This window comes from Eretmochelys imbricata, chromosome 1, assembly GCF_965152235.1.
Source record: "Eretmochelys imbricata isolate rEreImb1 chromosome 1, rEreImb1.hap1, whole genome shotgun sequence".
NCBI classification, from domain to species: Eukaryota; Metazoa; Chordata; order Testudines; family Cheloniidae; genus Eretmochelys; species Eretmochelys imbricata.
Genome location: NC_135572.1, coordinates 333,963,634 through 333,979,141, shown reverse-complemented (window position 1 = coordinate 333,979,141; position 15,508 = coordinate 333,963,634). Strand labels below are relative to the sequence as shown.

Genomic DNA, 15,508 nt, shown 5'->3' with positions numbered 1-15,508 from the left:
GATACTAAAACTAGTACTGTGTGTGTGTGTGTGTGTGTGTGTGTGTAAACTAATACATAGATTTATAGTTTATTGTGCAATTTAGGTACACAATCACATGTTTAGTCTTTGTTTCATGTTTTTAACGTTTGTGTTATAAAACAACTCTACCTTGAGAGGATGTAGGAACTGGTAGGCACACTGAAGAGTTAATAGGGGCAGGAATTGGCAGGTTTGTCACTCAGGATATTTGTATGAATTTGCAATCATAACTTCACACCACTGGGACTACATAACCCTAAAGGCAGGATTCCATACTTCACATCTCCCCTGAGCCAAAGTTGAATAGCCGATGGTGGCATAGTGTTAGGAGTGTTGCAGTTTTCCATAAAGGGGCATATTTTTGGAGTTTAATGTACCCACCCTGCACACCGTACACAAACCATATCATTTGAAAGCTTATTTTATGTGCATTTAGGTGAGGTATGATGTGCATCTGTCAAGTGGTGCTATAAACCTGTAGGAGAGGTGAAACAGTGGTACTACAAATGAGAAAGTGTCATCCTTCTTCGATTGATTGCAAGGAGATGTACACGCCGTGTGCACGATCGTCGGAAGGTTTTTCCCTGGCAGTACCCATTGGGTCGGCTGTGGAGCCCCTTGGAGTGGCGCTTTCATGGCCGTGTATATAGATCCCTTCTGACCGTCAGTGATGGTCATTGCAGCAGCTCCTCTCTTGCGTTAGCAAACAATTCCCTAGTGCACTCTCCTTTTCTCCCTGTAAATAGTTTATAACTTTATCACTAACTAAAGCTTTCAGTTAGCTAAGTTTTAGTTGGGGGTTCTTCTCTCCCCGCCCTTGCCCCCCCTTTGTTCCCATCCTGGGGAACAACACATGCCTCTGTCTCAGAGCTTCAAGCTGTGTGGGTCCTGCCTGAAGTCTATGCTGAAGGGAGACCCACACGATTTATGTCTAACATGTTTCGGAGAGGGACATCAGTCCGGTAGGTGTAAAATCTGCAGGGGTATTAAGCCCAGAACTCAGAAGGAGTGGGACTTGCGCTTAAAACTCCTTTTAATGGAGTCAGCTCTTCAACCCCAACTACCCCACGCCGTGTCTGACCCAGCACCAGGCGCTTCTGTGCACAGTGAGCTGGCCTCGGTACAGGAAGCCTCAGCACCGAGGAAGGACTCATCCAAACGGCCACAGCACCGCCATTCCCCGGCACTAAGGACCAGCTCTAGTGTGAGGCACCACTTGCAGTCGCCGCTGCCACACAAGAAGAAGAAAGTTGACAGGGGATGCTCCCTCCTAGGACAGCAGAGCAGGTTGACACCAGTGGGGTGCGTCCTGCGTTGGAACACCCAGCCTCGAGTCTGCCTAGACTGGTGCCATAGACTTTGGCTTCTTGGGGTGGTCTGTTGAGTACGGCCACAGTGAACCCCCTGGTGTGGGAAGATTTGGAGGAGGACTTGGATGCTCCCTCCATGCCGGACACATTTGAGGTGGCCAAGGAGTTGATTGCCATGATGGTGCAGTTATCACTACACATCAGCGTCAGGAAGCTTGCCAGACATTTCATGCCCCATCTTCAGGGCAAATGTGTATCGGTGTTGACAGACAACACCACAGCTATGTTCTATATAAACAAACAGGGTGGTTCTCACTCCTCTCCGCATGTGCCAGGAAACCTCAGGTTGTGGGACTTCTGCATCGCCCACTCGATACAGTTGGAGGTGTCTTATTTGTCAGGTGCACAAAATGAACAGGCCGATCACCTCAGTAGATCTTTCCATGGCAATGGATGGTCTCTCTGACCGGACGTTGTCAGCAGTATCTTCCTGAGGTGGGCATCTCCAGACCAGTTTGCAACACAAGGCAACAGGAAGTGCCAGCAGTTCTGCTCCTTCCTGAATCACAGCCGCGGTCAATCATGGATGCCTTTCTCCTCTTGTGGACGGGACCCCTGCTGTATGCATTCCTGCTGTTCCCTCTCATCCATAAGGTCCTCCTCAAGGTCCAGCGGGACAAGGCTTCGCTGATTTTCATAGCGCCGGCATGGTCCCGCCAACACTGGTTCTCCATGCTGTTGAACCTCTTGGTGGACACACCGATGACCTTGCCCATGATTCCAAACCTCATCACGCAGGACCATGGCTGCCTTCAGCACCCCAACCTGGAGTCTTCACCTCACTGCATGGAAAATCCATGGCTAAATCCGTTAGAGCTGCAGTGCTCTGATTTGGTTAGGGAAGTTCTCCTTGGCAGTAGAAAGCCCTGCACTCGTGCCACTTATCTAGCCAAGTGGAAAAGGTTCTCTATTTGGTTCACACAGAAGGGCACCCCTCTGCTGTAATCCTCAGTCCCCTTTATAGTGGACTATTTACTTAAAGCGGCAAGGGCCGGCAGTCTCGTCAGTCAAGGTGCACGTGGCAGCTATTAGCTATTTCCGCTTTCCACCTGTTCCCAGTGGAACGGTCAGTATTTGTTAATCCCATGGTTGGATGCTTCCTTAAAGAGCTAGACAGATTGTACCCCCAAGTGCGGCAACCTGTCCTTCCATGAGACATTAACCTGGTCCTCTCAAGGCTCATGGGGACCCCTTTTGAACATCTAGCAACTTGTTAGCTGCTTTACCTCTCTTAGAGAGTGGCGTTTCTCATGGCTATAACGTCAGCCAGAAGAGTGTCTGAGCTCAAAGCTTTAACAGCTGAGCCCCTTTATACGGTGTTTTATAAGGGCAAGGTACAATTGCAGCCGCTCTCAGCTTTTCTCCCTAAGGTTGTTTCACAATTTCATGCAAATCAGGACATCTCTTTACCAGTGTTCTTCCCGAAGCCACATGCTCATGACAGGGAACACAGGCTCCATTCCTTAAATGTTGGACAGGCACTGGCTTTTTACATTGAGCCGACAAAGCCATTTAGAAAGTCTATGGAACTCTTCATCGCCATTGCTGAGAGAATGAAAGGACTGACAGACTCATCCCGACAAATCTCATCTTGGATCACGGCCTGTATCAGGAAGTGGTATGACCTGGCAAAGATACCAGCCTCTGCATTGATGGCGCACTCCATGAGAGTGAAAGCTTCGTCTGCAGCGTTCCTGGTGCAGGTCCCCATTCAGGATCTCTGCAGGGCAGCGACATGGTCATCTATTCATACCTTTACGTCATACTATGCCATCACACAGCAGGCTAGAGATGATGCCGCGTTTGGTAGAGCAGTGCTTTAATCTGCAACTCGGTGAATTCCAACCCGTCCTCCAGGGGACTGCTTGGGAGTCACCTACTTGGAATTGACAACGAGCAATCGCTCGAAGAAGAAAAACCAGTTATCTGCCTTTTGTAACTGTTGTTCTTCGAGATGTGTTGCTCATGTCCATTCCAAGACCCACCCGCCTCCCCTCTGTCAGAGTATCCAGCAAGAAGGAACTGAAGAGGCAGCAAGTCGGCAGGGACTTGTATATACAGCCATGAAGGTACCACGCCAGGGGGCTCCAGAGCCCCGAAGGGTACTGCTAGGGAAAAACCTTCCGAAGGTGTGTGCGCTGTGTGCACAATTGACTTGGAATGAACATGAGCAGCACATCTCGAACAACAGTTTCGAAGGCAAATAACTGTTTTTTTTGTTGCACGGTTCCAGAAATGCTCTAACACGACTCTGACTACAGTTTTTACTGTTCAAGTTAATTTAAGCACCTTAATATGGTGTGTGTTGGTGTTTAATACATTTAAACAACAATGTATTAAAATTAGAGCTGTCAACTGATTCAAAAAATTAACCGTGTGATTAATTGTGCTGTTAAACTATAATAGAATACCATTTAATTTAAATATTTTTGAATGTTTTCTACATTTTCAAATATATTGATTTCAGTTACATCACAGAATACCAAGTGTACAGTGCTCACTTTATATTTATTACAAATATTTGCACTGTAAAAAATAAAAGAAATAGTATTTTTCAATTCGCCTAATACAAGTACTGTAGTGCAATCTCTTTATCATGAAAGTTGAACTTACAAATGTAGAATTATGTACAAAAAAACCCTGCATCCAGAAATAAAACAATGTAAAACTTTAGAGCCTACAAGTCCACTCAGTCCTACTTCAGCCAATCGCTTAGACAAACAGGTTTGGTTACAGTTTGCAGGAGATAATGCTGCCTGCTTCTTGTTTACAGTGTCATCTGAAAGTGAGAACAGGCTTTCACATAGCACTGTTGTAGACGACGTTACAAGATATTTACGTGCGGATGTGCTAAAGATTCATATGTCCCTTCATGCTTCAACCGACATTACAGAGGACATGCATGCATGCTGATGATGGGTTCTGCTTGATAACGATCCAGAGCAGAGCTGACTGATGCATGTTTATTTTCATCATCTGAGTCGGATGCCATCAGCAGAAGGTTGATTTTCTTTTTTGGTGGTTCAGGTTCTGTAGTTTCTGCATCAAAGTGTTGCTCTTTTAAGACTTCTGAAAGCATGCTCCACACCTTGTCTCTCTCAGATTTTGGATGGCACTTCAGATTCTTAAATCTTGGGTCAAGTGCTGTAGCTATTTTTAGAAATCTCATGTTGGTACCTTCTTTGCGTTTTGTCAAATCTGCAGTGAAAGTGTTTTTAAAACGAACACGTGCTGGGTCATCATCCAAGACTGCTATAATATGAAATATATGGCAGAATGTGGCTAAAACAGAACAGGAGACATACAATCCTTCCCAAAGGAGTTCAGTCACGCATTTATTTAACACTTTTTTTTTTTTTTTTTTTTTTTTTTACGATTATCATCAGCATGGAAGCATGTCCTCTGGAATGGTGGCCAAAGCATGAAGGCACATACAGATCTTTAGCATATCTGGCACATAAATACCTTGCAATGCCAGCTACAAAAGTGCCATGTGAATGCATGTTCTCACTTTCAGGTGACATTGTAAATGAGAAGCAGGCAGCATTATCTCCTGTAAATGTAAACAAACTTGTTTGCCTTAGCGATTGGCTGAAGAAGAAGTTGGACTGAGTGGACTTGTAGGCTCTAAAGTTTTACATTGTTTTGTTTTTGAGTGCAGTTATATACCAAAAAAGTTCTACATTTGTAAGTTACACTTTCACGATAAAGAGATTGCACTACAGTACTTGTCTGAGGTGAATTAAAAAATACTATTTTTGTTTATCATTTTTACAGTGCAAATATTTATAATAAAGAATAATATAAAGTGAGCACTGAACACTTTGTATTCTGTGTTGTAATCAAAATCAATATATTTGAAAATGTAGAAAAACATCCAAAATATTTAATAAATTTCAGTTGGTATTCTGTTGCTTAACAGTGCAATTAATCACTATTAATTTTTTAATCATGATTAATTTTTTTGAGTTAATTGTGTTTAACTGTGATTAATCAACAGCCCTAATTAAAACATTTTTATTGGTTTTTCACAGGCAAGTATTTTTTTCAGAAATGATGAAGCTGTTAGCCTGTGGCAAAAATGGCGAATATCAATATTTTGCAGTATATTAACATGAAATGTTTTCACATCTTATTCTCAATTTTCAGAGTACTTTACAATTGATTATACTAGTTTTCTATATTTTCTATTGAAGTTTGCTGACCAGATCAGTTTCACATGAAGATTGTGCACCATTAGTAGTAGATTACGTGCTCATACTTTGCACTGCATAGTGAGTAGATACAAATTTACGTGAAATCCTAATGTAACGCTTCTCCACTTGTAAGCCTTTGTACATACAATGTAGCACCTCGTCTTATTGGTAGAAGGATTTAATTTGTAATTGCCTGTGCAAGCAATACTAGCCTTTGAAATATTCTAGAAACTCGTTTTTTAATTCAGTGACACTTATGCACAAGTCAGTAATAGTTCTAGATGACAATACATAGCTTCGTCTTATGAATATGCAAAAGCTGTGAAAGAAAAGTGGACTAACAAGAAGTACTGGAGACAAAGTCCACAAACAAGTTTTTGCCTCTGTACTGAAGACGGACAAAGACCATGATACAGCTCTTACCAGCCATGTCATCAAAAGTATGACAAACCTATTTGGGTGCAAATCACATCCAGTGGACTTTTATCCAACTACATACTTGAGTGCATGTAACATCAGATGTTCAAGAGTCTACTGAAAATAGCAGATGTTGGTGAAAAACAAATGGGGACATTTGTGAGAGGTGCACTTGATTCTGATGGGACGCATAGCTTCATCAGCCCAGTCAAAAAATCTGGCATCAGAACATGTGCTGACATAACCAAGAAGATCAAATTTAAGACTGGAAAGGGAGGGACAATCACAGCATCTATCAGTCCTGAAATTGTTTTCCACAGAGCCCTGTCCTTAGCAAGATGGAGAGATGATGCTTCAGTGGCAGCTGTTCTTCACCCAATAAGACCTATGCCTGTGTCGTTCTTCCATGCTGGTGGAACAATGACAATGAGAAAAATGGACACAGCTGAAATAGAGCATCAGATGGAATATCAAGCTGAAAGACTCCATGAGCTAAGACCATGCAGTAAAGAAACCAGAGTATACTCCTGGGGGAGTTCTGCGCACAAATTTTCCGGTCTTTATTCACCCTTCATTTTGAAGTAATAATTGACTGTAAAAACAGCACTGTGAGGCTCTATTTGTTTTGTTTCATTACTTTCTAAATTAAATTTGCTTAGTCTGCAAGGACTAAACAATTATTTTTAGCTGCCAGCACAATAAAAGGAAGACTGTTTTTCTGGCTCATCTACTCAATTAATATTGTATGTAGTAAAGATCTTTTGGTTTGAATTCTGCCATCAGGTACACCTGTGCAACTCAGGTTTTTTTATAAGGCTATATGAGTAGGGCTCTACCAAATTCCACGGCCATGAAAAACGCGTCACAGACCGTGAAATCTCGTCTCCCCCTGTGAAATCTCTGGTCTTTTGTGTGCTTTTACCTTATACTATAGAGATTTCACAGGGAAGACTAGTGTTTCTTAAATTGGGGGTCCTGACCCAAAAAGGAGTTGCATGGGGGTCAAAATTATTTTAGGGGGCTGCAGTATTACCACCTTTACTTCTGCGCTGCCTTCAGTGGAGGCAGGAGAGTGGCAGGTAGTGGCCAGGCGCCCAGCTCTGAAGGCAGTTCCCCACCAGCAACAGCACAGAAGTAAGAGTGGCAATACCATACCATGCCATCCCTGCTTCTGCGCTGCTGGTGGCAGCGGCTCTGCCTTCAGAGCTGGGCTCCTGGCCAGCAGCTGCCACTCTCCAGTTGGCCAGATCTGAAGGCAGCGCCACTGCCAGCTGCAGCGCAGAAGTAAGGGTAGCAGCACCACAACCCCCTTACAGTAACCTTGCAAACCCGCCCCCTCACCCCCTTTTTTGGTCAGGATCCCTTCAATTACAACACCATGTAATTTCAGATTTAAATAGCTGAAATCATGACATTTACTATTTTAAAAAATTCTGTGACTGTGAAAATGACCAAAATGGACCATGAATTTGGTAGGGCCCTACATATGAGTATAACTGAAATCAGAATTTTCCCTACAGTTAAAATCGTAAGTTCTGTGGATTCATGAGCAAGCTGTGTCTGCTCTTCAATGCTAATAAGTCAACCTTGGTATTTAAACAAATTTTATCCTGAACATCTACAGGGAACAGATCTATTGTGTAAAGAGGTGCCATGTTTACACTCTCTCTCTCTCTCTCTCTCTCTGCTGGGAGCTACCAATGTGAAGTGGACTCCTCATCTCCTTAGTACTTTTAGTGTGATAGAATTGTGTGGCAGGGTGCATTATCTCTTGACATGCATAATCTCCTTTTTTAACTATTTTGATGGGTTTATGATAATCTCAAGTGTAATATAAGCTTTTGTACACCAAATTGTTAAACTATATTCTAGTTTTGGCTTTAATTATGTTGAGCCTGAATGTTTGTCTGCTTCAGAACTGGGTATCTTGGTGCATTAATGCAGACGTTATGGACCTGAGTTTCTAATATGAGAGAGACTGATCCCTTGAAGTATAATACGTAGTTTAAATATATCTGTCAGAGGGTCCTTTGTTAATCATTAGTCGTAGCAGTGTTACTGTAGCACTTATGAGCCCCAGTCATGGACCCAGGACCCTATTGTGCTAGGTGTGATACAAACACAGAACAAAGACTATCCCGGCTGCAGAGAACTTAGTCTAAATATAAGATAGAGACCACAGATGAATGCAGTACAAACAGCTGGGGAGTACAAGGAAACAGTGAGACATTATTGGTCATCCGTGAAAGGCAATGATCTCAGCACGCCACAGCCTAACTGTTATCCAGTTTTTTGTAGGCATCACGGAAGAGGAGGGTAATGAGGTAGCTTTGCAGATGTTTTACAGGGAGCTCCTCCCAAGCATGAGGGTCAGCATGGCAGAAAGCACCAAGGAGCATGTTTGAAAATGTAAGAAGTAGAGGCAGGAGATGAAGTCGTTTAAAAATTTAGTATTACACCTGGCAATTATAGTCAGTCTGTCTCTTGCGACTGACATCAGGAACTTGGGTTTATCTCCCACCTCAGTCACCTTAACTTCTCTAATGCTTGTGGACTTATTCTCCTTTTATTTAGCTAACGTGTCTTTGTGAATGGCCCCTTTACTAGGTTTTTTGCATCATTTTCTCTATGTGAACTGCTTTCTTCCTGCAGGTCCAGTTTTGGCACCTTCAGTGATATGAGACTGGTTGATCCCCTAAGGCCAATTTTTGTGGTTTTAAAATCACATTTTGTTTTTATAATACTTTCTCTCTATGTTGCTGTGCAGAAAACCCATGTAAATGGCATACACTCCATTTCATTGTGTTCCAAATACTATAAATGTACAAAATAAACAATACCAGATTTTCTCTAATATTTAAAGAAACTTTAGTTTTAACATATGACAGTAATAGGTAAACATTCAGATGAAAGTTGACTCTGTCTTTAACAAGACTAACATTTAAAATTGTCTTGGTTAGGGGTCAGTCAGCACCCCACTAATGTTTTTGGAGGCCCTTCATTCTTCTGAACTCTTTGAGGCTGTCTGTAGACAAAACTGTTAACCCTGAAAACATGATCAGAGTGTAATCTTCACCACCATAGCAGCAAGAAACTTTTTTTTTTTTTAAACGAAGGCTTAGGAACTGGAACATAATTCTGCAGCAAGGAGTGGAGCCACAGAATTACAGAATACACACACAGTTGCTTATGAGGAAAGACTGAATTAATTCATGCGTATCTCAGTTAAATGCTGTGGGGTAATGGGTGAAACAGCTCTGTCCAAAATATTTTATTGAAAACACATAGGGCTACAAATATGAAAAGAAAAATATCCTGAACATCAGGAAATGCTTCCTAAAGATATGGATAAACATGCACAGTATGCTTTGAGGGAAAATTATAATGACCCATTGCTTTAAGACATTTACCTATATTGGACAAAACATTAGAAAATGTACTATGGAGAGTAATTCTACATTAGCATGGGCATAGTGGATAAGTTGGTCATATAGGTCTCTTTCCATCACTAACTTCTGCCATTACGTGTTAGGGGAAAATTTGAAGAAATGGGGACTTCGTACCTCATCACTCCCCTCAGCTAGACTTTTTTGTTAAGCCCCTGAAAGTCAAATTTAAATGACTGATCCACCTTCCACAACTTGAAATACCTACTTAAATTGGATGTATTAGTATCCTACCAGATATTTACTAACATAGCAATGCAAAATTAGAACATGCATTTGAAAGTATTATTATAACCTGTTAATTTTCAGTGTTGCATTATGACATTTGTTAGTAGTCAGTAGTTAGCCTTTTGATTTTCTACTCATATTTGCCAAAATGAGGATTATAAAATATGGATTATGAGGTCTAGTCTCAAACTGTTGCTGTTTTAGCTGGGGAGAAGTAAATAACTTTAGTGCAATTGAATATTTTTATTATGGAGAGAAAAAAATTCCTTCATAAACTTCTAGTGAGTGCCATGATGTTACCTTGCCTTTGACTAGGGTAATTAGATAAGTGACATTCTACAAAGGTAATTTTGCTCTGTAGATTGAATACCAGATGTATTAAGAGAGGATGAGAGCATCTCTCTTAAATCCTTTCAGATTAAAAGAAGGAAGAGATAAAAGGCAATTAAGTCAGTCTAACTCTAAATTAATGAGGGGAAGACTTGTGGATTATGTTCTATACTGCCTAAATGTAATTTTGTGTTAACAAGTATTTATTGTGTTGTGCTGGAAAACCACTTTCTTTAGGGTATGACAGAATAGGAATGGTTTACTGTTACATATCTTCCCCTTTCCCAAAAAAACTAAGTGATTATATAATAATTCATATTTGATCTATCATTTCTTCTTAAAAATATTAAATTTGTCAGTCACAGATTTTGAAATGTGTATTCTTTGTCTAAAATATACATTATATCATCAGGTGCTCAATCTTTGCATGGTAAGTTTTATGCAAGTGAACACCATTTGACACTGAATTCTGTTTAAATAGCAACCAAAGAGCTGTGTTTAGCGGTGTTTCAGGTTGCAACAGGATATGCTCCATCATCCCATAACCATAAACAAATTTTAAGATGGTAAGGGAAAAGATTTTTGCATTTCTTTCCACCTTCATATTGCCTGCAAAGCTATGGATAAGGTACTACAACACTCCATTAGGTTTTCATTTCCATCCCCAATTGATATAAAAAAGCAATATGTAACCCAACTTTATTGAACTTGCATTTTAATGCAAAACTTTTAAGATCTCATATGCTTTATAGCAACACATCAGCACATCTGACTGTCTCATATCACATGCATTTGGGAAGTTATTCTGCCTTAATACTGCTGAGGCAATTGTTAAAGTTTTGTGTTAGAGTCCAAACTTGATGAAGTTGCACTATACGGTGGTGTATGGGGAAGGATTCTCTCTCTCTCTCTTTTTTGTTTTACAATTTTTGTCAAGATTGATGTGGCAGATTTGTCATCAAATGAAATACAGCAGATTTGCCTTAGCACACATTTTCCATTATGGCTAAAAAATTCTGAAATATAGACAACCAAAATTTTGAACAATATTCTATGTCAATTCATTATTCATCAAACCACCATGAAAAAATGCAAGTAGTAACCACGTTTATATTTATTTTGGTTTTGCCATTTCAATTAGATTTGTACATAATAAAAGTTTAAAGCTCCTATTAAAGCTGAACTCTGTATAGCAACTTTAACTATGCTGCAGATAGTGGTGCATAATAATCCTGCACAATGAGAATAGAATTAAGTCTAAACTACAACTCCATCACCATAATTGCAAATAATATAAAGCTTTACCTTCAGATATAGTAACTCCTCACTTAATGTCATCCCGGTTAATGTTGTTTCGTTGCTGATCAATTAGAGAATATGCTCGTTCAAAGTTGTGCAGTGCTCCCTTATAATGTTGATTGGCAGCTGCCTGCTTTGTCCACTGCTTGCAGAAAGAACAGCTCATTGGAACTAGCTGGTAGGGGCTTGCAACGAGGGTGGACCGGCAGCTCCCCTAAGTTCCATGTACTGCAGCTGCCCAGCTGGCTATCAATTGCCAGTCAGTTCCCCCACTGCCATGTGCTGCTCCTGCCTTCTGCCTTGGAGCTGCTCCCAGGAACCTCCTGCTTGCTGTGCGGGGGGAGGAGGAAAAAAGAATGCTAATGTCAAGGTGTCCCCCTCGCCCCACTCCTTTGCCCCATCTCCATGGGGGTGAAGGGGGGGAAGGGGAAGAAAACGGATGACACTACCGGCTCAGGAAGGAGCTTGCTGGCGGCAGCTGCTGTCTCAACTTGTTGATCTACTTAAAAAGGCAGTGTACTTAGAGTGGAGTCAGGGCAATGCCCATGTCTGTCTGTCTGTGTCTCTCTCTCACACTCACACACACTGTGTGTGTCTATCTCTCTGCCATGCTGTGTCTCCTCCTTCCACGAGGGCTGAGCCAAGTGCTAGTTCATCATTTTAGCAGTAAGGCATTCCATGGGAAATATCTTACCCTCTGACTCTGCCACCTCAACCAAGCTTCACAATCATAATTGCTGTGTACAGTATTAAATTGTTTAAAACTTACACTGTGTGTGTGGTGTGTGTGTGTAAATATAGTCTTTTGTCTGGTGAAAAAAATTTTCCTGGAACCTAACCCCCCCCACTATTTACATTAATTCTTATGGGGAAATTGGATTTGTTTAATATCGTTTAGCTTAAAGTAGCATTTTTGGGAGCATAACTACAACGTTAAGTGAGGAGTTACTGTATTAGTAAAACAGGTGCAGAGCTGGAGCTTTATTTTGCCCATTTGTTTCACTGTTAGGAGCAGCATAGTTAATTGTAAGTGCCCCCTTTCTTTAACATAAAACGTATTTCTCTATTGTGCCCAGTCTTTACTGGAACAAGATTAAAGTTAGTAGTAGTAAGAAAAATACCTTGCCATAGGTATGTATGGCCCTTCACAGAAAATGGAAAGACAGGTCCCTGACTCAGAGCTTTTAATCTAAAGATCTGATCCTGTAACTTGTGCATTTACATAAATGGAGCTCTCCGTGAGTGCAAGGGGTCTGTCATGCACAAGGATCAAGACCTGAATTACTCCTGTATTCATAGTGAGAATCTAGTTGCTTTATATGGCAATGTTGGTATATTAACCTAAGGGCACCTATTTTGACACATACCATATATACTTGTTCATAAGCCGAATATTTTTGGTAAAAAAGGGACGCATCAAAGAGTGGGGGTCGACTTATAAATGGATCTACACCAAAATTTGATGATTTAAAACTCTATGAAATCATTGAATTGAATATCTAATACATTGTTGTTTTGTTTACCTGGAGCGTCTGCAGGCATGGAGCCCCTCAGTTCGCTGTGGCTGTGGTTCGCCGTTCCCAGCCAATGGGAGCTGCAGGGCTCCGTGCCTGTGAACGCTCCAGGTAAACAAAACGTCCTGACCTGCCAGCGACTTACCCTGATGGGCCGGGAGCCAAAGTTTGCGAACCCCTGAAATATAGGGTCGGCTTATGAAAGGGTCATACAGTTTTTACTATTTTTACCTATCCATCTTTGGGAGTCGGCTTATTAACGAATGAGTATATATGGGATATTCTTTTAAATTAAAAAAATAAAATACTACTTTGGCATATATAATGTTGAAAAACTCCATTTATTTGTATTGTTCCTGATAAGTAATGTTCATTTTCCTCTGGCCATCAGTTTTGCAGTATTCCCATTGTGAAATTGACTTGGAGCAACATACAAATAATAGCCAGAGGGCTTGAGACCTGGAGCTACATGCTATTTTTACATTTCTAGTATAACTGATTACTGGTAAATGCTTATGTTTAGTATGCTATTGGTTCTAGTCCAGAACAGGAAATCCTACTTTATGTGTATGATGGGGCTGGTAAGAATTCAAATGTTGTTCAAATACTATCTCATGATACTAACAGTCATTTTCTCTGAGCTTTGGCTGAATCTGACCTGAACATGAACACATTATATGTATATCACTGAATGTTTTTTTTAAGCCCCTTCTTAAAAATCAAATCTTGTGCATTTTGTATCTAAAACTGATGTTCGATATCTGATAAATCTTTATTATATGCTTCAGACAAGAGAAGAACGGAAAATGGAAGCTATTCTGCAAGCTTTTGCCAGACTAGAAAAAAGAGAAAAAAGAAGAGAACAAGCTTTGGAAAGAATCAGCACGGCTAAAACGGAGGTTAAATCAGAATGCAAGGAAGCACAGATTATCAGTGACACAGAGTTTATTCAGGTAGCTATCTGTAACTTAAAACAAGTATTAAATATTACCTTGTTAAAGATTGTTTGGAATTCAAAATAGATTTTTAGTCTAAAACTTTTGAAATCTTAATTCCATGTTTTGTCTTTTGGATTTGACTTCAAATTTTAGTAAAATTTGAACAGAGCTTTGACATGACATGGTATATTTTTTAATCTTTCAAGAACAGATAAATTAGTATAACCATTCATAGCAGTTAAATTAAGAGAGTTTTATATACACACAAAGGTTCCCTGGAGACTGCATTAGCTAGTATTTAGAGTTCAGGAGTGAGAATCAGATTGCACTCTAATCCTAACTCCAAGAGTTTTGTAAGGCTTAGTTTGTTATGTCTGATACATGTGGTGATCTTCAAAGAGAAAGTATATAAATATATTAAATATTATGCATGTCATTGTAAATGCTTAGATTTTAAGTAAGAATAACTTTGTCAGGTATACTTAAAATAAAAATTCAATAAATTAAAACCATGCTGTTTGTAACAGCCATGGTTAAAAGCATTAATCAGCAGTGGGAAATACTTTCCTTGCTGAATAGTACTGCATTCTCTGTATTAAATATTTTGCCTTTCTTTACTATGCAGATACTGTAACAGAGACAAGGAAAAGTCCAAAATATTCACAGTTAACATATTTAAGAGCATTATTTATGTAGCACCAAAGGTGTGCTGGGGCACTGCAGACAAACAAGGGAACAAGGTCCTTGCCCTGAAAGAGATTTATGATATAAATAAATTAATTATAGACCAGTCTAGTTAGAAACTATCATAAAGTTCAGCAGAGGAATTACCAAGTCAGTTAGACCAGTAGTTTTTCCACTCCAGATTCCTGCTCGACAGTGGCTAATGCCTGATATTTCACATAAACATACAGGAAACCCCATGCACATGTTTGTATCTTGAGAGGGTACAGGCATTAAATATTTCCGTTGTAAAGCCAGAAACTGGGTTAATAGTCTTTCAAACCTCTAAGAATGAGGGAATCAGTCTTGTTTTATTCTTAGGCATGTATGTAACTACTTTAACTGCTATATCTTGCACCAGGAATCAGCAAAAGAGGAAACTGCCACCAAGCCAACCCCTGCCAAAGTTAATAGAGCTAAACAAAGAAAAAGTTTCTCTCGGAGCAGAACACATATTGGACAGCAGCGTAGACGACACAGAACTGTCAGCACGTGTTCAGATATCCAGCCGTCTTCTCCGGATGTGGAAGTTGCTTCACAACAGAATGAAACTGAGAACACTGCACTTGCAGCTGAGCCTGAAACAGAAACTAGTATTGCAGAAATAGTTACTGAAACAGAAGCTCCAGCACTTAATAAATGCCCTGCTAAGTATCCTAAAACAAAGAAGGTATGTCTGTCTATAAAAAGGAACATCTATAAAAAAACGGAACTTTAAGGAAAAACAAAAAAATTTTAAAAAACTTTATAGAAAGATACATACTACACCAAAATTTGTGCTTAATGTGATGCATGCTATGCAACTCCTTGACTTTACTGACAGGAACACCATTATAGATTTTGGCATGTCACTGTTGGTAATCTAAGGGACTAAAATATTTATTGGAATTCTACAACAGTTTGGTTACAGCTGATAAAATACATTCTTCTTCAAATGCTTGCTCATGTCGATTGCGTTCTAGGGGTGCATGTGCCGACGTGCACCGTTGTCAGAGATTTTTGCCTTAGCGGTATCCTTAGGGTTGG

The 15,508-nt window shown here is 40.2% G+C and overlaps 1 protein-coding gene across 3 annotated transcripts in view; it reads left to right on the top strand.

Moving 5' to 3' along the window:
* KMT2E (lysine methyltransferase 2E (inactive)) overlaps positions 1-15,508 on the top strand; it is a 120,056-nt gene that overhangs the window by 69,028 nt on the left and 35,520 nt on the right. For all 3 annotated transcript variants that reach the window (XM_077835665.1, XM_077835683.1, XM_077835674.1), the window contains exons 15-16: positions 13,610-13,774; positions 14,844-15,152. In XM_077835665.1, coding sequence (XP_077691791.1) covers positions 13,610-13,774; positions 14,844-15,152 — 474 coding nt within the window. The remainder of the gene's footprint in view (positions 1-13,609; positions 13,775-14,843; positions 15,153-15,508) is intronic.